Genomic DNA, 23,777 nt, shown 5'->3' on the forward strand with positions numbered 1-23,777 from the left:
CTAGGCAAGCTGTTTCAAATTCCAAAAGGATAGGATTTAGCAAAAAGATTCAGGTGGTAAAGATGCTGCCTTTTGTGGACTTTTTTAAAGTGTGGGTTTTTTTGGTGGGGTTTTTTGGTGTGGGTTTTTTTTTTTTTTAATATAAGCCTTATCCTTCTGAGGCTGGCATGCTACTTCAGTACTGAAAAGGAGAAAATAGTATGGCATGGGAGAAGGAAGCCTTTAAAATGCTTTTTATTAGTCTAGGGTATGCATGTTACAAGAACACTGCAGATGTGTTCAGAAATAGTGTTGAAGGCATGATAAAAAACTTATTTTCCTTCTTCCAGGTGCTGTAATCCAATGCTTAAAAGCAATGTCTTTCTCTTCCCCCCCCTCCCCTGTCTTTAAGCTTAGCTCTTCCATTAGAAAACCAGCTTTGACTTTTGAATGGAAACCTGCGGACCTGTGGTTGTACAGGGTCTCTGCAGTCGGGCATGCTTTTGCCTGATTGCCTTGCTGCCATGTGGTGTGAAGGGTTTCATATTGCTGCTTAGAATCTTACTTTTAATTTAAGTGACTGTTTCTCAAAGCCTTACAACTGTATCTTAGTTCTCATCAGCTCACCGGAGAGGTTGAGGTACAGTCCACTCTTGAGCTTTCAATTTAGAAATATTAATTATAGCATGGCAGGGGGGAAGGTGGGGGACTTAAAGGCCTGCTTTAAGTCACTGTGCTATTTAATGACACTTTCTCATGTTAAATAGAAAACCCCAAACACTTAATGTGAAAGTTCTGTTTGAAAGTTACCCTAGTATTTTGTTTCTTGCCAAATGCTTACCCAAGTCATTATGTTTCTTTTCCTTTTCTCCACAGTGCAAGTACTATTCTTGAGTATTCGTTTTAAGCTTTAAAGCCTACTAGCTTATAGGTGAAGATCTAGTTGGGTGTGAGATGCAATCTAACACGAGCTGAAGGAAGGCAAGGTCTTCAAAATTCATTTTCAGAGCAAACAGTTTCTCTTTTCTTCTGTCAGCCTATAGACAATGTCTTGTTCTTTCCTTTTTAACGCGTATCTTCCAAGGCTAGAGCTTAAATAAGTATAACTTTTATGGGTGATGTGGACTAGGGAGAGACAGTATATCAGGGAACACCTTTTGTCATGCACCTGAGAAGTGCCATGGAAAAAGATCCCCCTTCAGGCAAAGGTGCTGACTGTAGAAAATACAAAACTTCAATTAAAACAGAAAAATAGTCCAATAGATGTCTATAAACATCTTGCACAAGTGGGAAGTCTTTGTATATGTTTTTGTATATTTTGAGGGCTGGAGAAGGATGATCAGCCACATCTGTTTCTTCAAACATAGGGTATAAATACTCTACATGTGAATTTAAATTTTGGCTTGCATGTTGCTATATTGTAATGGTCTTTTCCTTCATTTATTCACTAAGGCTTTGCTTCTGTTTTTCTCATTAGGATGACAGTTCTGGCAGTCTTGCGTCAATATCTGCTCTCAGTCTATTAAACACAGGGGTATGAAATTTAATATATATTCTTACTAGTCGTATTCAATGCCATGCATGGGACTGTGTAGCACTCATTAAAATAGAACAAACATCACATTTTCACAGTAGCATGAATATTTTTATGGCACTAACCATCAACTCATTAGATACCATTAGTAAAATAAACAAACAAATAAACTTCACACATGATTCTCACTAACAACTTAAAGTGATAGAGTATTATTGTTTATTGTTTATATTGCATGTCCTTGAATAGCAGGAAATCGGTAATGCTAGAGCTCGACAGTAATTCACTTTCTATGTTTGCTGTGGCTCCTTGCTTAATGGTAAAAGTTGTTAAAAGGCTTAATTTGTAATATTTTTGAGCACCTTGTATTAGCTTTGAAAATTTATATCCTAGAATCTTTTTTGCCTTGTCACTAAGTCACACAGGCTATTAACAGTGGCACTTCAGAACTCCAGATGCTTTTAATCACTATTTCCAGTATGAAATTTTCCAATAGAAAAGTGTAGCTATTGAAACTTTCGTTATATGCTGTTATGTCTTCTATTTGCTGTGACTGGTATGCTTCTGAAATTGGTCCAATGCACATGCCTGTTACTTTGAAAACTTTTAATGTAATCCCACACCCTGTGTTAAACGGGAATAGTACAAATTAGCTTTTTCTGTGGATCTGTTACTCTGGCTTTGTGAAACAGAGCAGTAATGTAACTGCTGGTTGATATGTGATGCCTGCGGTTCATGTTACATGGTCCAGCCACTCTCAGCTCTTCTTTACTGGGCCCAGAAGCCCCTGGCTTCATGCTTTTTTGTGAACAACAAAAGATGAAACTTGATGCAACTTGTTAGATGTCCAATTGAGGAAAAAATAAAGTAAATGAACAATTGAAGATGGATGACATTACTTTGGAAGGTTGACCTAGAAATGCTTCAGTGTCTGTTTGGTTGTTCTCTTGTACTATGTGAAGATTAGTATTTTTCCCTCCTTCAATATGGGTTCTTCCTATATTGCCTGCAAGTTAGGAAAGAATGTACTGTTCTGTCTGTCCTGATAGCATCTGGCATTCTTAGTTCTGGGAAAACGTCTAGTTTGACTCTCAGAATTTTTCAGTGACATCTCCTCTTGCTATAAGCACTTCTTTGTTTTTAATCACCTTGAACCAGTTCTAGCTCAGCGATTTTAACCTTTAACCTGGGGGGGACACCCATGACGACATAGGAGGGAATCCTTATGCATTAGCAGAAATTCTTCTTACATAAATTTTCTATTAGTTTTATTAAAGAAGATGAGTAGTTTTATTAAAGTAGATGGGTGCCCTCCTAAGCGATTCTATTAATGCTTCCATTCTTGCGTGATCAACTCTGCTTGAAATGAAGGGAAATAATCTTTCTGATGATATTTCTAGTTAGCTGTACAACATTGTGAAAATGATCATATAGATGTTTTTAGAGGCCCATCTGCTCCACCGAGTCGCACGTGTGTAGAGGGGAGAGAGGTTTAAAACCGCTTGCAGAATATATGGCAATCCCTGTTGTTTCCTCAACAGAAGTCATGATTGATTGAATAAAACCTGTTTCAGTATCAGGCTTAGAATTTTGGGGGAGTAAAGCATGTTAAAAGAAACACCCTGTGTAATGGGTACATGCTTTGTTTCATTGGAGTATTAGTATGCCTTAACATCTCCTTTAAATAGAGGCAATCCTTAAGATGGTGAAGGTTAATTCAGTGTTGTCTATCAGGTCACTTTCTCCTCCAACATACCTAAAACATAATTGGATCTGTGGTGCTTAATGTGTATAATTGGTACTTTCAGGACTGTGAGACTTTCACAATCTGTGTAATCCAAGGCTTTTATCACTCATTTCCAGGAGTTCAGCTTTTGTTGTTGGATCCTAGATAGATCAAAACTTTATCCCAGCAAGATGCATGTGAAATTTCATGCATCTATGGTTTGGGCACTATAGATGCAAGTTTGTCTTTGAAAATTGAATCATTATGTGCACGCTTGGTTAAATACTTTATCCCCACAAGCACACCCTACTTAGGGTCAGCTAATGCTTTTGAAATGCTGCGATGCAGCTGGTTTTCCTTTCTGTAAATTAGTTTGCTTAGATGCTGGAAGAAGCGGCTATGGGCAATTATGCATATGTTACACAGTGCAATCCAGTACAGTTTAGAGATAGCTAAAATACCTCTGAATGGTCTAGCTGTCCTCTATGGTTCTTCTGAGGAAGGATAAAAGAAACTTCAGTTTCGTATGTTTTCCATGTAGATACCAAAAAGGTGCAGGTAATAAAGACCTGTGCAGGTGTATTATTTTTCTTTCATTTAAAACATCGGGGGTTTTTTGTTGGTTTGGTGTGTGTGTGTGTGTTTGTTTGTTTTTTTGTAAAGAAGTTACAATTTGGGATATCTTTATCTTCTTAAGCACAAAGGCAGTTTATAAGCAAAAGACTTTTTTACCCAGCCCCATTTGCGTGCTACCTGTCTGTAGGTTAATAGGCTTATCTATATTTCTGTAGGAGTAAATACTGGAAATACAAGTCCCTCCACATATTAAAGTGCTCTTAAATATATTGTCGCAGTGTTTTTTCTGGAAAAACATGCTTTTAGCCTGTTAACAGGTTTATTATTGGCAGTAGATGAGAGGATGCAGTTCCAGCCTTAATAAGGAGATAACTATTCTTACTTTCTATTAAAGCTGAGATTTGTTTTTCTTTATCTATTTTGGGATTGTGAAATGTTCTGTATCTCTTAATAAACACCAGATATGCTGCAATAAAGAATTTTTTAACAACATTCCCTAAAGTACTGAATGTGACACTTCCAAATTTTTTTTTTTTGCATAAACTCTTGCATAGTCTTGAATCGTAGTTGTCAACTATTCTATCCTGCATATATGCCCTGCATGTTAAGCGTTTGACAAGACATTTGACTTTGAATTGTATTTTTACCTTGTTATGGAAGAGTATTAGCTCACATCTTTCAAAGTGAAATTCTATGTCAGCTCAAGCTTTTTATCCTGTGCCAAGAATTTTAGATTCTGCATCAAATGCATGGTTAAAGCTATTGGATTCTTTACATCTAGCCATACAAAATATTCCAGAAAAAAATGGGTATTTTAGTTGCACAAACTAGTGAGCTCCATGCATGTCTAATCTTCAAATAAGTTTCCTAGAGCACAGGGTTCTTGAGGAAGAAGCATCTTCCATTGGGAAGCTCTGATACTTTGGAATATATTTCATTTTAGGGAATGTGCAGCCATGACAGTTTGAGCTTGAAGCTATTGTGGTCTCTGCTTTGGCTCTTGCTAGTAATGCTTACAGTTTTCCCTCTGTGCATGCGTTCTTTTCTTGCAAAAACCAACTGTTCGTAAAGTGTACTTCCAAAAACACAGTTGGGTGATGAGTTCTGCCTTTTGTGGAAATCCCTGTTGAAGATTTTTCTTTTTTTTTTCTTCTTTCTTTCTCTGTTGCTTTTGAAATAGTATATCAGTTCTTGGCACGTACGATAGCCAGAAGCACTAGCATCATTCACATGTGTTGCTTGTAATAAAAGGGTGAGAGTGGCTTCATTTCTAATGTCCATTTTGCGATGCTTTTTTTATTTATCTTGCATACAAATTAGGTATGTAGGAATACTGAAAAGGTTGGTACCATTTGAGCTTCCTCATCTCTGACCACTAAATGAACTTGATTTTGTGGCTCCTGTTACTTTCACACTTTCCAGTACTTTGTAAATCGGAACTTCTACCAAGAATATGAGGGATGGCATTGCTACTGTACTGCAGCCTGGATGCTGTCCTCCAGGTGCTCTCACAGGATGCATTCCTAACTTAAGAATATGCTGGGGTAGCATGAGGTATAAAGCATGGCAGGAGTGCCTATAATGCCTCTATGGTTTTAGGTGGAATGAAATAATTTCAGGCTTAAGAATATGTATATTAATTCATACAGTGAATGTTGGTTTTTTGATTTTTCTCGTGCTTGTATGAATTACAATACAACTCTACCAATCCTATATGTCCAGATGTTCAAGATACTTGTTTGAATGTGCCAAACGATGTTGAATGCGTATTATTTTCAAGCAAAAGTTGTCTTGGTAGTTACCCTTCAGGAGAGAGGAATATGTTCTAAGAAATATGTATAACCACTGTTCTTGGCCAGAGACTTAGAAATATTTAGAAATAAGTTGTATTTAAGAACAGTTGGCTAGTAACTTTTAAGTCATTGTGTTTACAAAGCATTAGGTTTTTAGTTTGAATGTGTGTATAAATGATGATAGCAAGCAGTTGTTCGCTCTCTTTCTTTACAAGATACATATCTGGGCTTTTCTTGAAGACAGAAAAGCAACAGAGCTTCTCTAGTTGAAATAGTAGGCTGGTTGCTATAGATTTGTGCTTGTCTTTCCAGGGTGCTAACAAAATGAGTTATTTGGTACGCTGCCATGGGGCAGAATGTGATACAGTGGTTAAAGGGTGGATAGCTGGAAGGATAGCTGAAGACTTGGGACAGCAGGGGGGAGTGGTGGAAACCGCATCAAAAGATACTGAGAATGTTTCAAAACCATTCTTTGGCTTGTTTTGTGGAGGTACAATCACCGGTTAAATTACTGTTCTGACTCCCACAAACTAGAAAAAGAAGAGGGCAAGAAGTCCAGATAACTCTTCAGGATCTGAGAAGTATAGTGGCATATAATGCATATGGCCTTACCACTGTGAACACACCTGATCTCCTCTGATCTCTGAAGCTAACAGGTTGGGCCTGGTTAGTACTTGGATGGGAAACCACTTGGGAATACCGGGTGCTGTAGCCTCTGCCCAGCAAGAGTGGAGTCTCAATCCTTGGTGATATTAAAAACCTGGCCGAATGAGGCCCTGCGCAACCTGTTGTAGTTGACCTTGCTTTGAGCAGGGAGGCTGGACTAGATGATCTCCAGAAGCCCCTTCCAACATCAATGATTCTGTGATAATGTCCTCTCTTGAGACGAGATTAACATGACTTCACTGAGGTTATACTTTTTGGATCATTTAATGTATTATGCCCAATGTGGAAGAACAAGAGATTTTGTTACAGATCATTAAAATGGATAGGGTAAGGAGGCTGTTGAGCAGCAAGGTTTAAGCCACCTTAGCGTTGGGCAAACATTTTGTGTCTTCTCTGGAAATCTGAGGCTGTATTGTCACGTTTGTCCCATGTAACTTTATGGACTTCAACTGTGTACTGAACTTTTAAGCTATATAATAGATCTAAAGTTGTCAGCTCTGTTTCTATAATGCTGTCAATGAACACTGAATGTGTAAAGCCCTCTGTTTCTCCCATTAGGGAGAACTAATGGGTACAAGAAGCTATGTATTAGGTGTGAGATTCATTTGGGAGCAGTTTCTAGAGAAGATTGTTATGTGTGATTGGGAGGATACATGACCTAATTAGTAATTAACCAATTTTTTTTTTTATTTTTGGTGACTTAAACGTAAGATATTTTGGTTAATCAGTGACTGAATTTACTTACAGAATTATTAAAGCAACAGATGTACAAGAATAAACTGTCTTTAGATAAAAAAAAGCTTGTACAAGTTAGAGCTCGCTTGGCCGTGCTTAAGAATAGAGCTGTGTGATCTGTGAAAGTACATTACTAAAGTACCTTGAATTTGTTCTCTTAAAAAGATGATTTTTCAGCTCTTAGTATTCTATGTGTGAATTCCAGCATGTGGAAGACTTGCAAAGAAACTCGTATTTAGCCTCATGCCTAAGGAGAGTGTGAACCCACAAGCTAACTTAGTTTGGGAATAAGTTGAAAGTCTTCTCACAGATAACCTTTTAGGATTTGCTGGATCGTAAGAGTGGGTTTCCCAGTAACTTGGCAGTAAATTTTTATTTACACAGGCTAAAAAAGGGAATGTGAGATTTGAGGTTTTCATCTGGCTCTGTCTAGCCTTTTTCCTAAAGACTGTCTCATATTTCTGTTTTGTTGAGTTGTTCTGTGGAAAAAGGAATGGGATTCTTTCTTCCTCGGAATCTTCTGTGTATTAAAGGCTCTTAAATATTTCTTTCTAAGTAGATTGCGTGTTTTAAGCTCTGAGAAAGAAATTATGTGAAACAGACTTGTAATGATAAATATTGTTATATTGTCACTGAGAACAGTGTAGGTAGTTCTGGATAATGTGGGTTTGATGGTCTTGCTAAAGGCTTCAGAAACGTGAGGGGTACCAGATCTTAAGGGTGGCTAGAATTGAAAGGAAAGAAACGGGAAGACACACATTCTTGGTTAGTGTTTTTTGTTGGGGTTTTTTGTCGGGGTTTTTTGTCAACTTCATAGATTACTTAAATATACTTGCGCACTAATTAGTTTGGGGAGATTATGCAGATTTCCTAACTGTAACTGATCCTTGGATGCTCAGTAGTAATATTGAACTAGAATAGATCAAAGATTAAGTTGATTCAAGAAACTGGTTTCTCATTCATCTTTACTTAGCAGTCCTGGAAAGCTGCACTGTCTTGCTATAAACAATTTCAACTTGTAATGTTAGCTCCTTGCTGTCATAAATTATATAATAGTATCTATTTTAATGTAATTTAACAAGTGTTAAACAAGTAATATTAGAAGTAAGGCTGAAAGTTGAAATTTAATTTTTATCAATAATGTTGTTTAGGAATATGAAGCACGGACAGGAAGAATGTATAAACCTCCACCCCCATCAGCAAGACGTAAAAATATTGAATTTGAACCACTTTCAACTACTGCTTTGATTCTGGAGGATCGACCTGCGTAAGTATGATTCTACTGTGGAACTGATACGCTTCTGATGAGCTAAACTTCACAAGTCTTACATGAAAGTATCATTGGATTATTCCATTGCAGATAATAGCCTAACAAATACCTCCAGAAGAACCTTTAAGTATATTATAGTCTATATGAGGATTTCTTTCTCGCTGTAACGGGGCCACCAGTCTGTTATCTACTGTATATCACAGCTGCCTGTGACAGTGTTGTGGGCATCCTTAATCAGGAAAATTCCTGAAGACTTTTCTGGATTTCTTCCCTGCCATCTCAGTGTGCACTCCCTTCTCCTTCCCCCATTCTGGAAACTTAATTTCCTAGACCAGTCGGGAAGACTTAACGGTGACAGTTGTTACTTCAGCAAACCTGGATTTGGCTTACCAGAAGAGTCTTCTAAAAAAGAAAAAAAAGAAAAAGTGTTAGGTAGGTAACAGCAGGAGTGCGAAGAATTGCCTTTGAAACACAAGAAATACCTTCCTGTCACAAATGCTGAATGCTCATTTTGTATCTGGCAACTACAGTTAAATGGTTTATTGGTACTGAGATGATAGTGTTCACTGATACTGTTCCTTGCCCTTGTTCCAGTTATGTTTTCATGGCTCCTTAAAACTACAGCTGAAGGCAAGGAAACAGCAGATGAAGATGCAACAAAGACTGCATTAAGTACAAATAAGAATAGTAATGAAAAATGGGTAATAAATTGGTCAGTATTTTCAGCTATACAGTCTTCAGCAATTTGAAGGAAAGAGGAGGACCTGCTGTCTAGGAACACATGCTGTGAGGAAAGCAAATGGAGCAAAGCTTTCAAATTGCACCTTGAGAAAGCTTGCGATGGCACTGTTTACTGTTTGCTCTAATCAGTTCCAATTAGGAAATGGAAAATAGAACATACAGTGTTTCCTTCGATATTCTCTCTAGTGGTATATAAGCTCATTCAATGATAAGACAGAAATTCCTGAATGGAGGTACAGATTGCTGTGACTGGTTTTTTGTAAATGCATTATTTCTTTTACTGTATAGTGGAGAGTAAGATATATAATAACTGGTTTGCTAATGCTTTTCTGTTCTTTCAAAATGTCACAATTCACAAACTAACATAAGTATGTTTTTACAAATGACACTTCCACTTGTTTCAAATTGGAGTGCCATCCCAAGCGTGTAATGTGTTGTCACAATCTCATCCTTGAAAATATATTCTGCTCCCACTTTCATTGGAAATATTAATAAAGCGATCTTTTCTGCTTGTATAAGAGGAGATAGAAATTTTTTTTTGCGTATTAAAATGACAAAATTGTCCAGTTTATTTTGAACTAAAGTAGACTAGAGATTGGGTAAGAGACTGAGACCAAACATTGTGTTCTGATTTGTTTTGGAATGAGTCTGCTTAGTCAAAAGGAAGTGTGCGTTTGGCAATTAGAGGATCACTATGCAGCCAAAACCCAAACGCATTCTAAGCTGGTGAACTTGTAGCACTGCAGCAAGCTTCCTTAGCTTTAGCTCTGACATAATTGGGGATCTATCCTTTCTCCCTTTGGTAAACCTATGTTCTTTTGTGGGAGTTTTAAAGGGCTGACTATAATGAATAAAAACTTTTACCTTTTATTGAAAATACGTCATCGTAGATTTCATATGAACAAATGGAGTATTGATATGCAGGTATATTTAATGATTAAAATACGCATGTGCAGAAATGCATTGGAGTAAATAACTATATGGACTATCAGTATTTCCCTTTTGTCACTTCATGCAAACTTCATTTGAGCATCATTCCAGATGTTCAACAAATATAATAACCCTGCTTTGGGGGAAGCTATAGAAGAACTCATAAACAGACAACTGGTAGTTCTCTACTGCTGTTACTGAAACACTGGTAGTGTGACAACCCCAAAGCTCACCTTAGAGAGAAGCCAAGTTAAAATCTGTTTTGAAATGGTTCAGAATGTCATTTGTGTGTATTGAATTCAGGAACAACTTGTTTTCAGAAATCTTCCTGCCAAATCAGTGGAGGAGGCTTTACGTCACCGACAAGAATATGATGAGATGGTAGCAGAGGCAAAAAAACGAGGTATGTTAATTGCCAATAATCACTATAATTCTTTTTAACTGTGCAGCAAAAATAAAGTAATTTCTGGCTTGTAGGCTAGTAGGTACAGTAGAGAACAACCTTGTTGAATATCTAGGTTATTCTCTGGTACATATGTGCACACAGTTTAAAACAGAACTCAATTATCAAATTGTTAAATCGTTTTCTTATTCCACCACAGTGAACGTAACTAGGTTCAGAAGTCAGTTTAACCTTTTCTTTAATTTTGAAGAAGAAACCTGATGGTTTTTTTTTTTTCCAAACTACTTGCGTAATGTGATCAGCTAGAAACTTTCTGGGTACTCGGTCTCTTTCTTCAAGCTGTGTTGCTGCAGTTGCCACTGAGAGCCAAAGTATAATAAAGCTGACTGCTTAAAGATCTGTTTTTTCAAGAATTTGAGATCAATTCCAATGTGAAGACAGATGAAAACTTTGGGGTTTTTCCAGCCAGCTGTACCTGTGTGAACCTTTATTCCCACTAGATCTGGTTTTTAAATTAAACATATCTGTAGCATCTGGTACTGGGTCAATCTATGAATAGTTGTTGAAAGGACTTGTGCAGTCTCGTGCCTAGTATTCAGGGAATAAGCTATTTTAAGAACCTGCTGCATGTTTTACTTGGGCTGTTGTCAGAGATATAAGCTTCTGAACTGATTGAGCCTCTATGGATCTGTGGCAGCTTACTCTGAAAGATGTAATAAGAAATCCAAGGCATTTGACAACTCATTTCACTCTTCTCTTGTGGTGTGCATCTTGTAAGGTGTGATCTGCGGTCCATGTACTCTGACTGCATCTTTGGAGGGTCAGCCATGTGTAGTGTTTTAGTATGTGCCCTACCTGGTATTCATTAAATTAACTATTGCTACACACAGAGCTTCAGTAAAAACTTAATGAAGCTGGTCGGCCATATCATTTTACCAGGGTTGGCATGTTTACTCCGTTGATGTGTCTAATTCTTGCATAAATAGACAGTGTCTTGCAATTTCACAGCGGTTCTTAGTGATGTCAAGATAGCACTGCTCTGTCCTTCTTTTAGCCTTTTTAATAAGAGGGATCTACAAATGATCCTTTTTTAACAGAAGGCAGAATATTCTTCCCTTGTTCAGCATTGTGGTTTTGTCTCAGATCTTTAGGTCCTCTTTCCAGAAAAGAAAATACATTATCCTTCTAGGTGTAAGTTTCAGTAAAATTTGAATAGTTTAAAATAGATGTAGAATTGGACTTTTGAATAATAATTTTATCTATAATTATTACTGATTAGTCTAAGTAATAAGTAAGGTTTAGGTAGAACGTGGTGTGAAATTCGTTACAGGAAAAACAGCGCTGATGATGTGCCTCCTTTTTAGTCATTCTGTGTGCTGCAGAAGAGAGTGCTACGAGTTTTCTAGCCAGATTTTTGCTTGTCTAAATCACTGTGTATTTGAATAACTTAGCTTAAATTAAAAAATTTCCTGAGAAATACACCTACAATTAACAGAAATAGTACCAGCTAGCTCATGCGCAGCCATAATTTACCCTTGATGTCTTTCAGACATCTAAATAATTAGATAATACCTGAATTATTTACCTAATAATTTATATACACTAATACAGAATTATTAACGTGTTATGCCTAACAGAAATTAAAGAAGCACATAAAAGGAAAAAAATAATGAGAGAGCGTTTCAAGCAAGAAGAGAATATCGCTAGTGCTATGGTGATTTGGGTCAATGAAATACTACCTAACTGGGAAGGCATGTAAGTAAAGTTCTGTTGTGTAAACGAGGCAAAGCCGGCTTTTCTCCTCTGGAAACAGAGGAACCACATACCTTATTTTCCTTTTCGTTCCTGTTTTGTCAAGAAGCCAGTTTTTGTTCCCGTGATATAGTGAGAGGTCATTACAGAGCAACACGAAGTGTGCTTTCTGGGAGCTTAATGTTTTGGGGTTCTTTTAATGGGGCTTTAGCATAAGCAGAGATCCTTGAATATTGATTTGGGGAATAGTATGTTATTTTGCTTGTAAGTTGCCCAGTGATTTTGGAATAAAAGATGTGTAATATGTGCCTTTTGGTTTTTTGGTTGTTTTTTTTTTTTCTTTTTCCCCTGCTTCCTTATCCTAGGCGTGCTACCCGAAGAGTTCGAGAGCTGTGGTGGCAGGGATTACCCCCAAGTGTACGTGGGAAGGTTTGGAGTCTAGCTGTGGGAAACGAATTAAATATCACTCCTGGTATGCCTTAACAGATCACATTTTAATGTAAAATTAAGTTGGTTATTTTAAAATTTTGTTAAAAAAAAATAAATCAGTGTATATTTGCTTTTTGAAGAACTGTACTTCACAACCTTAGGAACAGGTGTTTTTTACAATTAGACATCATAGCCTAGTAAATTATGGAAACAAGGTTTCAAAAACTTACGAAAACATTTTAGTCTTACAAGAGTTAAGGTTGCGCTCCCCCCAAAAAAATTATTTTTCTGTTTAAAATTGAGAATTTGTAGCTTTGCTTTCTTAAGGGGGTGGAAAGGGGAATTGCTTTATTTCATAGGTAATGATTTTGATGAACTGGAAGTGTTCTAACCCATTCACAAAAATAAAAATCTGAATTAAGACATGATTTCCCTCTTGTAATTTGCATGTTCACCACAGAAGAAAGCGTAATACAGTGCACACTATAAAACCGTGTATAGTGGTACTCCAGTGGTTAGTGGTAACCTTCTAATAGATTCTACCCCCACCCCCAGTGGTTAAGATGAAACCAAGCAACAAAACCAAAGCCAAGAATACTTAGTGTGCTTTTGGTTTGGATGGGTGCTTTTCTTACTTATCTCTTCCTTTTTTGTTCTCGGTTTTGTTTTGTTTTCTTGCAGAACTTTATGAAATCTTCTTGTCGAGAGCTAAGGAACGATGGAAAAGCTTCAGCGAGACAAGTTCTGAGAATGACATAGAAGGTGAGATGTCCTGAATGCTAGACAGCCTCCTATTCGCTTTTACAAACCCAGAAAGTCTCACAAGTTCAGCTGCAATTGCAGCATTAGGAATACTTGTTAAAAGTGCTCTGAGTCATTCTCTACTTAAATGTTTGCTTTCTTATAAGAAGTCAGCGAGTGAGGGGCTTAACAATATTTACTGTATCAATAAAAGATGCATTAAAATATTGCATGTGCTAGTTCACTTTCAAATGAAAGTGTTTTCCTCTGAATTCCTGAAATACCAGGACTAAGCTCTCATGAAAACTTTAGATGAAATACAAAAAGAAGAAATGGGAAACTAAATTACAGTACGTGCTGTTGCTTAGCTCTGCTTAGATGGTTCTTACGTTGGTATCCCTTCCACAATTTTGGGAAAGAAAAAAATTATTCTCTATTTTTTGATTGTGTAACTGAAAGGTAAAGAATATATAACATATTACACATTTTGGATCCCTTGGGATTCCTGGGTTGCCCAGATGGCCTTTCCTCCCTAATCTATTAAGTGGGATATTAGCACACTTGTATGTATAATGGAGTTTTATCACTGGCATATTGCTGTCTCCTATGGCTATTCTCCCTGTGAAAAATAGCTTCAGTGATGTTTTTAATGGTGGATATATCCTTGTTATAAACATTAACTCCGTATGCTGTTAACAGTTACTTTTTTAAATGCTGTCTTATGTGATATTGTCAGTACCAGCTGCTATGAAATAACTATTTTTTTTGAGTTGGTCTCTTTTTTGGGAAAGAAAATGCCATTATAATGCAAGAAGTACTTTTTTGTTTGCACGTGCTGTAGCCTGTCCTGACTAATTGGCTACTTGGTAAATTATTTGGGTCTTCTCTAGGCTACCTCTGTGACTCGTATGAAACTTCCATAAAAAAATTGTGTGTGTGTTTGACTATAAATATGTGTATCCTTGGAAAACACCTTTGCAGTGCCCCTTGGTTTGTGAGGTGGCGGTTGGTTTGTTCTTTTGTTGTAGGGGGTGTGGGCTGAGTGTGGGGGAAGGCTTAGGTAATTTCTTTTGGAAAGGTAGTAGTTCCGGATGTGAATGAAAGGGGGAAGGGGTCCAATTTGATTGTGTCAGATGTCCTGGGAAATGTAGTAATAAGGGAAAACTTAGGGTAATAGGATTTTCATCTCTGGTTGAAAAGCCAGCCCACTGTGCTTATTACTAATCTTTGGTAGCAAAGTCTGGAAGAACAATTATTTTAGCCTCATTTAACATATTTGAGTAGTTCTGAAGGTTTTTCCTGTTCAAATATCTTTAACACTTTATTTTGGCAGATAAAGATTAAAGCATGGAAAGTATCTTTTTGTGTCTTGAAGGCAAGACATTCATCAAAAGATGTGTTATCCATCACACCTGTTCAAAAGACCCGCAGCGACTCCTCTTTTGGTGTTGAACTGAATTTCTTGTATAAATCCAGCGTTTCTTATGCTCTGTGCTGTAGATTATAATCTTCCTTGGGAATACTCTAAATGCATACTGTCCCAAGTGAAATGATCCCAAATTAACCAATATAATACCTGTTCCTTTTGAAAGAGAAAGCAAGGGATTAAGCAGCAGTTCCTGAACTTTTTTATTTTAGATTGTGTATGTTCTTTCTCTGTAATAATAATTTCCGCCTTCCTCCCAAATTTCCCTAACACAGGCTGCAGCAGTCCCACTCACTCCTGAATGCAACTATCTTAGTTTTAGGAGGACTGGAAGAAAATGCTGCTTTCCAGGCTTCAGCAGAGCAGGTTCTGTTTAGCCTATTCATCAAATTCTGCAATCTTCCACTTGCCAGATGGCTCTTGACTGGTTTAAGCCCTCTGAAAGAGCCTTTTCCCCAAGTGCCATGTGTATTTTTTTCCTTGCTATCACTAGTATTTGTACCACCTCCCTATGTAGAGGACAGGATAGAGAGAACTAAAGGGCCAGCTGAATTTCTTCTGGAGGTTCTTGAGTGAATGCTGCCTTCTTTCATGCCATTTGAGGAATGCCACTCCTAAAGATGCAAAAAAAATCTGAGTCAAATGAGAGCTCAGAAGTAATGTAACTTCTGCAGATCATAACTGTGTGGTCAATTCTGGAAACTTCAGTGAAGTTTCTCTGTATATTTTAGTTACCTTCAGTAAAAGTGGGACATGAGAAAAGCATGACTTCAAAAGTAATATGCTTGACTTTGCAGGTGAAAAGAAGTGCTGGCTTTTTGTGGTAATTATGTAATTCATCTTTTTCTTCTAGTGTACAAAGTATATTTCAATGTTGCTTGTTGAAATGAGCCACCAAAGGAGCCAATTAGAAATGAAAAACTTGGAAAAGTGAGATTCCTTCCACTGGATCACGTTTAGATCAAGAGCAGTGCTCTCATTCTGTGCTCTTGCACAGACTCAGTAATTGAAGTCACAGTAGAAGATAAGAAAGAAAACAGGGTTTTGAGGGCTGGGCAAAGTTCAAATTTTAGTGAATGCAGGGCCAGTCAGGGCCTGGATAAAGTGTTATACAGAAGTAAAAGATAACCTGTTGGTTTTAAGTCTGAATGGTGTAAAGGTGTATGACTTGAAAAAGAATGAGTAGACAGGTAGTAATTACTGATCGTTTCCCTCACTTTTTGGAGCTGATGACATATATCAATGGACAGTTTTAGCTCTTGAAGTATAGCACCCTAGAAGTGCACTCCAAGCATTAGAACTAGGTAACTTTTTTTCCTTAGATCCTAAAAGTCTTCATGTGGCTATGGCAGTTTTATTCTGAAGTCTGTAGAATTTATCTATCAGTTTTAGTAAGTGTTGGTTTTGCTTGCAGATGCAGGTGCATCTGTTGCTGATCGTGAGGCCAGTCTGGAGCTAATTAAGTTGGATATATCGCGCACATTTCCATCCCTGTATATTTTCCAGAAGGTGAGATTTCTGTAACTTTAGTTATGACAACTTTAAACTTCTGAATAGTTAAACAAGAAAAGAAACCTAGCTGGTTAAATATGGAATAGTTTTTAGAAATTGTTTGTATAAAACAACAAAAGTAAAATTAGTTCTTTTCCACATACAACAGCTAATAGTCATCTTTTTTTTTTTTTTTTTAAATGAGACTAAAGTAGGGACACTTAATAATGGACTGTAAGGCTTTTTGTCCTGGAAAATTGCATGTGGTTCCTATTAATGTTTATGAAATTACATGCAAAAATGAGAATATTGTCACTGCTTCTACAGAAATCTTGATGCGTTTTAGTATTTGATATAATATATGCATACACATGTATATAAATAGCATGCACTATTGTAATATAGTAACTTGTGTTACCAAGAATTAAAACATCCACTGTCTCTGAAATGGAAAAACCAAGCCTGGATGTGTACCAGATATCCTTGTTTTCCATTATGTACTGATTTCCACTGAATTATTTCATAGGATTATTGGTCTGTTACTGTTCCTTTAACATCTCAAAGACATACATGGTAATGCTTAGAGTAAAAACTGGTATTATTGTAGATGTGAACAAAGTAATAATTCACTGGCTCACTTGCATCTTAAAATACTGGCTTGTTACCTTCCTGTATTTATAAAGTGATTTTGAAAAAAGCTTCCCCCCCCCCGCCTTTCTTTTCCCCCTCCTCCTTCCCTTTGTATTAGGGTGGTCCTTATCATGATCTCCTGCATAGTGTTTTAGGAGCGTATACATGTTACAGACCGGATGTGGGATATGTAAGTATTTGCTTTAAAATGTTTATAACATGGCAAATGAGCTTAAGATGTCATGTATCAGAAAGTATTAAATAAGTAGGTTATCTAAACTTTATGCTACTAGCACTTAAAAAAAAAATTCAATTTTGGCACTTTCATAGCAGTAATTCTTAGAGATGATTAAATAGCTGAAAAGGTACTGAATGTCAAGGATGAGTATACTATCTGGCTTGCATGGAAAATTTTAAATGGATGTATTCACAAGGCATTATACTTCTGACAGACCCACAGTATCTACAGAAAACAACAAAACGCTAGCGGACTTCCAGTGAGCACTCAGCCTGTTCTGTCCTAGTATTGCTCCCACTGCTGCCATTTCCATAGCGATACTCTCTGCTTCGCTACCACACATCCTAAAATCCAGAAACTCGTTCTTGGTGTCTTGTTGTCAAAGATTAATCGCTCCAGCTGAGTTCAGTGAAGATAAGATTGTTTGCAGCAAACATTACTGTGTTTTTTAAAAAAAAAAAACCACAAAACTCAAAGCCCATAAAAAAACTACCAAAAAACCCTCAAACAAACCAACTAAACCTAACATCTCTCTGAATGGTGTCAGCTTACAAAAGCAGTTAAATGACAAACAGATGCTTTTTTCTTCTTTTTCTTTCTTTTTTCCTGGCAGTAGCTAGGAACACCTTTCACAAGCTCTAATCGCTTCTGGGCTAAAAAGAACTTGAAGAGTTTTAAATCTGATCCATGCAACAAAGCATTATTTAGCACAGGGTGTGTTTTTTCTCTCTAAATCAGACGTGCTTGGGACTCTGCATCAATACCTAGTTGGTTTTTCATGTTCAAATATTTTTAGCCCTGAATTCTGTCATCTGTGAACTCATTTTTGGAGACCCTCCCATACTCTTTAAGTGAGATTACAAACTCTGCAGGTTCTGAGACCGCTTGTTCCCAGCGTGGAGTTTTAAAAGGCAAATAAGTAATTTTTCATGGATATGTCTTATCTTTTTCATTAGGAACACAGCTAGCCTGAATATTGCTGATTATAGATTTTTTTTTTTTTATGTTAATATGGCAGTAAATGTAATGTAATCTTATTTCCACACTCATCTATCCCACAGAAATGGAAAGCTGCAGCACTGGTTTTGATGCATATTAACACTTTTTTCCCTAGTTCATTAAAATACTGAGTGCATTTTTTTTCAAATGAGGAGCAGGCAGCATAAATGCCTAGAAACAGCAGAATAATCATCATTGCAGTTGAAAATTGGTAAAATTATTTTTTATAATAAGATCATCAGTTGACAATTGCAAGAATAATGCTCTTCACTTTTATTGCAGGCTAAAGTGTTTTTGAGAGAGTAATAGTGGAAAAAAGTAAACTTGCATTGTAGCTAACCACTTAAAAGTAATTTTATGTATGTGAACAAATACTGTTTGGCAAGTGGAAAGATATGTATTGACTGTTCTGAAACAGAATTTTGTCTCAATTCCAACATATCTGTCTGGGTCTAAACTGTCCCATATGTGAGGTTTTTCTCCATGTCTGCTTTTCCCATGGCTTAACAATGAACTTAAGGCCAAATTTTGTTTCTTATGAGCTCTGCATCCAGCCTGTGTGGTTTTAACTTTCTTGCATTCCAAGTCCCAAGGACTTGTGATCATGAGACCTCCCAGAACTTCCATCAAGCATCTAGAACCAACATCTGAAGAAACACTGTCTTGCTGAAATCAAATTGGCTGCATGCATAAAAATTATTTATCCGTATTGTTTCTGTTTATCTGGAAATGTTATGCAATGGTATTTGGTATATTGCAGACTGTAAAGATTTGCATTTCCAAAGATATAAGATGTACTGAACCTACTCACCTATATTTGCCTGATGCTTTTCCCACTTGAAGGTACAAGGGATGTCCTTCATTGCTGCTGTGCTCATTCTCAATCTGGAAGAGGCAGATGCTTTCATTGCCTTTGCTAACCTTCTAAACAAGCCATGCCAGCTGGCCTTTTTCCGTGTGGATCACAGCATGGTATGCACAGTTTTCTGGTTTTGAACCATAACATTCTTTTGACTTGAAGAGTTGATTTATTGATGACTTCCTTTTGTCCTATTGAATAATAGACAACTTTAACCTGTGGTTACAAAACTGAGAATAGCGGATACTAATCCTACTGTTAAAACAAGGATAAAAGGATAAAATACATCCTACTGTTTTGATTTTTCCGCTAGAAACACTTAATCATTGTACTTTTCCTAAGAAGTCACATTGTGCTATGATGACATCCTCAATTCTTGGTGGGGCTTGTGTTATTTTACAACTAAACATTCTTTTGATGACTGCTTATGAGATGCTTTACTATCTCTACAGATGCTGAAATACTTTGCAGCCTTTGAAGTATTCTTTGAAGAAAATCTTCCCAAACTGTTTCTTCATTTCAAATCATACAGTCTCACTCCAGACATATATTTGATAGACTGGTGAGTTCAGAGAACATAGCAAACCTAACCTTACAACTGTTGGAACACTTTCCATTTTGCTGTAGGTTTTTCAGCAATAGAAATACAGCATAAAAAAGCATTCAGTAGGTGTTTGTGTACCTCAGCTTCCTAGGTCTTGTGAAATTGTGGTGAACTGTTTTGTGCAACTGCAGTTCTTCTGGCAGGATTCAAATTTTATGAACTGGGATTAGGAGTGACATCTATTTTTGTTGTTGGGCTATGGTTCTCCTTTTGTTGTTGCTGCAGGTAAGAGTCAGCTATGTGTAACATAAGTAGGGGAGAGGAGGCTACTACGCCGTAGTTGTCTTATGACTGATTGTGACTTGATGAAACGAACATAATCAGCTACCAAAGCAAGTATGAATATAGAAATATAGCCTTCAAAGCAGAAGGAGGATGAAATTTAGGACCTGGTTTGGGAAGGGATAAACTTGGAAATACAGTGAACATTTTGAAGTAATGGATGCTCTAAAGCAGAGAGTACCAAACTATGTTATGTGCCTGTAACAGAAGGCAGTAATGCAAGCATCCTTGAAGTGCGTGTAGTGCTGCCAAATATGGAATGTCTATTCGTGTGTGTGTGGATAAGGATGTGCTTCATATAGGATTATTATATGGGTTAGAAGTTTCTAACAGAGTAAATTGAATTGGGTAGAACTAAATAATATAAAAATGTCATGTCATATGAGTACTTGGGAATGAAGAACTTCGGCTATAAGATGCAGCTTATCAGTAAGCAGTAAGTCTCAGCAGGAGCAGGGTATACAATAGCAGCATTGAGTCAGGAGCATGCTGCAGTCCAGAGAGTTTAGGTAGATCAAGAGGTATGTATGTTGCAGAAATAGTGCTGCTGTACAAAGTGCTAAATATTCTGCTTCCAATTACCTGTGAGAAATGAAGATTGTTATTCCTGCACATGTTCCGAAGATGGCCTTATGGAGCGAGCTCCTCTTATAAAGGGAGAGTAGAAGAGGTTGTGGTAGTCGGTGGTAAGGAGTGTTCTGAGGTTTCTGAACCACTTCCCAAGAGGAGTAACGGAGAAGCAGAGAACACTCTGCTTTGTATCAAAGGAACCACTACAAATTTATGGGATGGGTTCTACAATATGGTACATACAGCACACTGAATTCTCTGCCCATTTATAATGAATGCTTTTTAAAAATAAGCTTTGCAATAAGAAATGCAAGTGGACTCTTCCCGGTAAGAATAGAACAGCAATTCTCTTTAGATTTTTGGCAATTTTTAACGTGAATGAAATTCAAAATATATCATGGAAATGTAGTTATTGAATTCTCATTAGTACATTGGTGGGATGTAGCCTTCTATTTGTGGCTTTAGATTTAGTTTAGAAAACAAATGATGAACAGAGCTATTAAACTGTATGGCGTAAAAAATGGGAAGGCTTAAGTTCTTATTTGTATATTATATCCTGTTTTAGTGTAAAGATGTTTGTAACTTCTCTAGCCAGAGCTTTCTAAAGGAGGTGGCTTTCAAATGGAGGATTTCCTGTAGCATGAAAAGAGATGGGTTTGAGTAGGAGTTCCGACTTTAAAAACTGGAGACTTGTGGATGTTTGAAATATGGAAAAAATAAGAACATATGAAATAATTTGTCATCTGCTCCCTGTCAGCTAACGTAACTGAGATTTAAAGGAGGTTGTATTTTCATCTTTCTGAAATAGGTTAAAGTTATAACTGTGCCTTTTTTTTCCTCAATTGTAGGATTTTTACACTCTACAGCAAGTCATTACCACTTGACCTGGCCTGTCGTGTCTGGGATGTTTTCTGTAGAGATGGAGAAGAATTTTTGTTTAGGACAGGGTTAGGAATCCTTCGGTTATATGAAGATATTCTCCTACAGATGGACTTTATTCATATAGCACAGTTTCTAACAAAACTTCCAGAAGACATTACATCAGAAAAGCTTTTTGGTTGTATTGCAGCTATTCAGATGCAGAATAGTAACAAAAAATGGGCACAGGTGAGTTTCTTGGAGAGAGAGATGCATACATCAAAACAGACATGTCAGCACATGAGTATATGGGGCACTTCTCTTAATGATTACTTATGCTGCATGTCTGACTTCTGAGCAATGGGCACTTCCTTTCTAGTGTCTCATTCTAAAAACTAATCTCCATGCTAATATTGTGGTGGTTAATATTGATCTTTTTTATAATGGCTTTTTAATATTCATTAAATAATTTACTTTTCCAGGTGTTTGCCTCACTGATGAAGGACAACAAAGAAGGGGACAAGAACCATAGCCCAGCACTGAAAAGCTAATTGTTGTAATGCTGAGGTCAATTGAAAATGTGGAAAACCACTTGATGACAAAGGAGTTTTCACATCACTTCTATGTGGAAAAGCACTATAGAAAATGTGAAAATGAGATGGAAAACCGACAACAGCTCTCAGTGGAGTAATGAACTGATGAAATCTTCACCCTTTTGCCAGTATTAGCTTTTGTCGTGGGAAGATTTGTTTTCACACAGAATACTAAAACCTATGAAACTGAGAAGCGGGGGAAGTTCATATTTAATACTTTAAAAGAATCAGCTCAATGCAATAAACATTTGTAATAACTTCTGTTGGTACTTTAAAAAAAATTTTGAGGCATAACTTTTTTTACAAATACCACAAAGGCACTTTTTTGGGGGGATGAGGGAAATGCTAAATCTTAAGGCCCCAAAACTGCTATCCAAACCAAATGCTTTGGTACAAATATTACCTCCAAAATTAACCATTTGAAAGTAGTGAGGACCAAATAAGGTTGTTTGGTATGTTTTTGTGCAAGATGGTTAAAATTTGGGAAGGGGTATTGTCTTATTTACTTGTTTGGGTTTTTTAAGTTGCAGCTTCATTCTTCAGTCTGGGCAAATGTAATTAACTCAGGAACTGTGGAAGTATTGTGCCCAAACCTGTTAGAGCAAAAATCATCTGAATTTTAAACAGTGGTAAGATCAGGGCTATTATTTTCAGAGTGTACAGCTTTCAAAGCGAGTGGTGTTTTGGTGTATTGGTTGTGCAGCTTATTAAAAATGGAGTGGGTATTCTGTGAAAGAGTTTTGCCACCAGAAGTTTTATTTCGTCGAGCCACTTCCAACTAAGAAATACTTGTATGTATCGGTGAACACTAGAAACTGACAAAGCTATCTGCAGACTTTATGTTGTCAAAGGAGCAGCCACTTTTAACACTTCGGAATAATGCAGACACAGAATTGGTTTTGAAACTATCTTTTATTAGTGTGCAATACTGAAATCCAAAAAGCATCTGGTTTAGTGTAACTTAATTCTTTAATATCTTTTAACTGTGAGACATAAGGTCATACTGTATGTGTCACAACAGATATTTTCAAACATTTCCTGTTCTCGAAGATGCTGTACAACAACTTGTGATTGTAGGGGATGGAAATTTAAAATGGATAGCACTGCAGGTGAGGAACACTTGCACTCTCTTCGTCCATTTTTGCTAATATTTAATGTAAATAAATTCCTTACATGTGGGTTTTTGTAACTGGTCCCTCTGTGGAAATCAAGTCAAAATTACAAGTATGTATTTTTAAGTGCAGGAGGCTTCCAGTTGTCTGGTGTTTAAAGCAGAGTCTACATAATTGGGGTAAAGATTTAGTGTGGTGTAACTTACGTTGCTATCTGGTTTAAAAACTACATATATACTACTCATAACATTACAATTTGAAATTTAAATGTCAGATTTTTCTTAACTTATGTATTCACTACTTTAATTGGATCCAATTTGTCTTATATTTTTGTGTTATCTTGTACAGTTTTCTTACTTTTCAACTATAAATCTGTATATAACTGTAAATATAAGGATCAAGCCTTCCTTTAAGACCACTAGTAACAATTCCTCTGTAAATAAAACTTACAGCAGATGTGCAGTGTGGTTCTTTTCCATTCCTCCATAACTTGCTGTTAAGTCTGGTAAGAGTCCCTCACGACAGCGGTGCACCGATGAAAACGCAGCTGGTTACTGCACTACGTGACCACCCTTCTGTTACCCGCCTTTCTTGCCTCCCTGAGGAGCTGAGGTGAAGGGCAGCGTCCTCCGCGCTGAGGTAGCTTTGCTCCTTTGGAGGCTCGGGGCTGAGCTGGGAGGTGGATGCTCTGCTCCCGGGGGAGAGTTTTGCTGCGGGGCAGAGGGTGGAGCATTAAAATAAAAGATTTATCTATTTATGAAGCGGGAGCAGCTCCCTGCCCGAGCAGGCGCCCCTCTGTCGCTCACCAACGGCTGCCGCCCTCCGCCGCTAGGGGCCGCT

The 23,777-nt window shown here is 37.2% G+C and overlaps 1 protein-coding gene and 1 pseudogene across 1 annotated transcript in view; both read left to right on the plus strand.

Annotated features, from left to right (window-relative positions):
- The window catches only part of TBC1D12 (TBC1 domain family member 12), a 48,271-nt gene extending 24,878 nt beyond the window's left edge, over nucleotides 1-23,393 (plus strand). Inside the window, 12 exon segments of the mRNA XM_075154692.1 lie at nucleotides 1,457-1,513; nucleotides 8,161-8,276; nucleotides 10,271-10,353; nucleotides 11,991-12,108; nucleotides 12,471-12,577; nucleotides 13,216-13,296; nucleotides 16,116-16,210; nucleotides 16,941-17,012; nucleotides 18,903-19,031; nucleotides 19,371-19,480; nucleotides 21,223-21,481; nucleotides 21,715-23,393. Of these exon segments, the coding sequence (XP_075010793.1) occupies nucleotides 1,457-1,513; nucleotides 8,161-8,276; nucleotides 10,271-10,353; nucleotides 11,991-12,108; nucleotides 12,471-12,577; nucleotides 13,216-13,296; nucleotides 16,116-16,210; nucleotides 16,941-17,012; nucleotides 18,903-19,031; nucleotides 19,371-19,480; nucleotides 21,223-21,481; nucleotides 21,715-21,783 (1,296 nt within the window). The 3' untranslated portion in view covers nucleotides 21,784-23,393.
- On the plus strand, nucleotides 6,207-6,323 carry LOC142084649 (5S ribosomal RNA; annotated as a pseudogene).
- Nucleotides 23,394-23,777: the final 384 nt, after the last annotated feature.

The sequence above is a fragment of the Calonectris borealis genome, chromosome 7, assembly GCF_964195595.1.
Source record: "Calonectris borealis chromosome 7, bCalBor7.hap1.2, whole genome shotgun sequence".
Taxonomy (NCBI): Eukaryota; Metazoa; Chordata; class Aves; order Procellariiformes; family Procellariidae; genus Calonectris; species Calonectris borealis.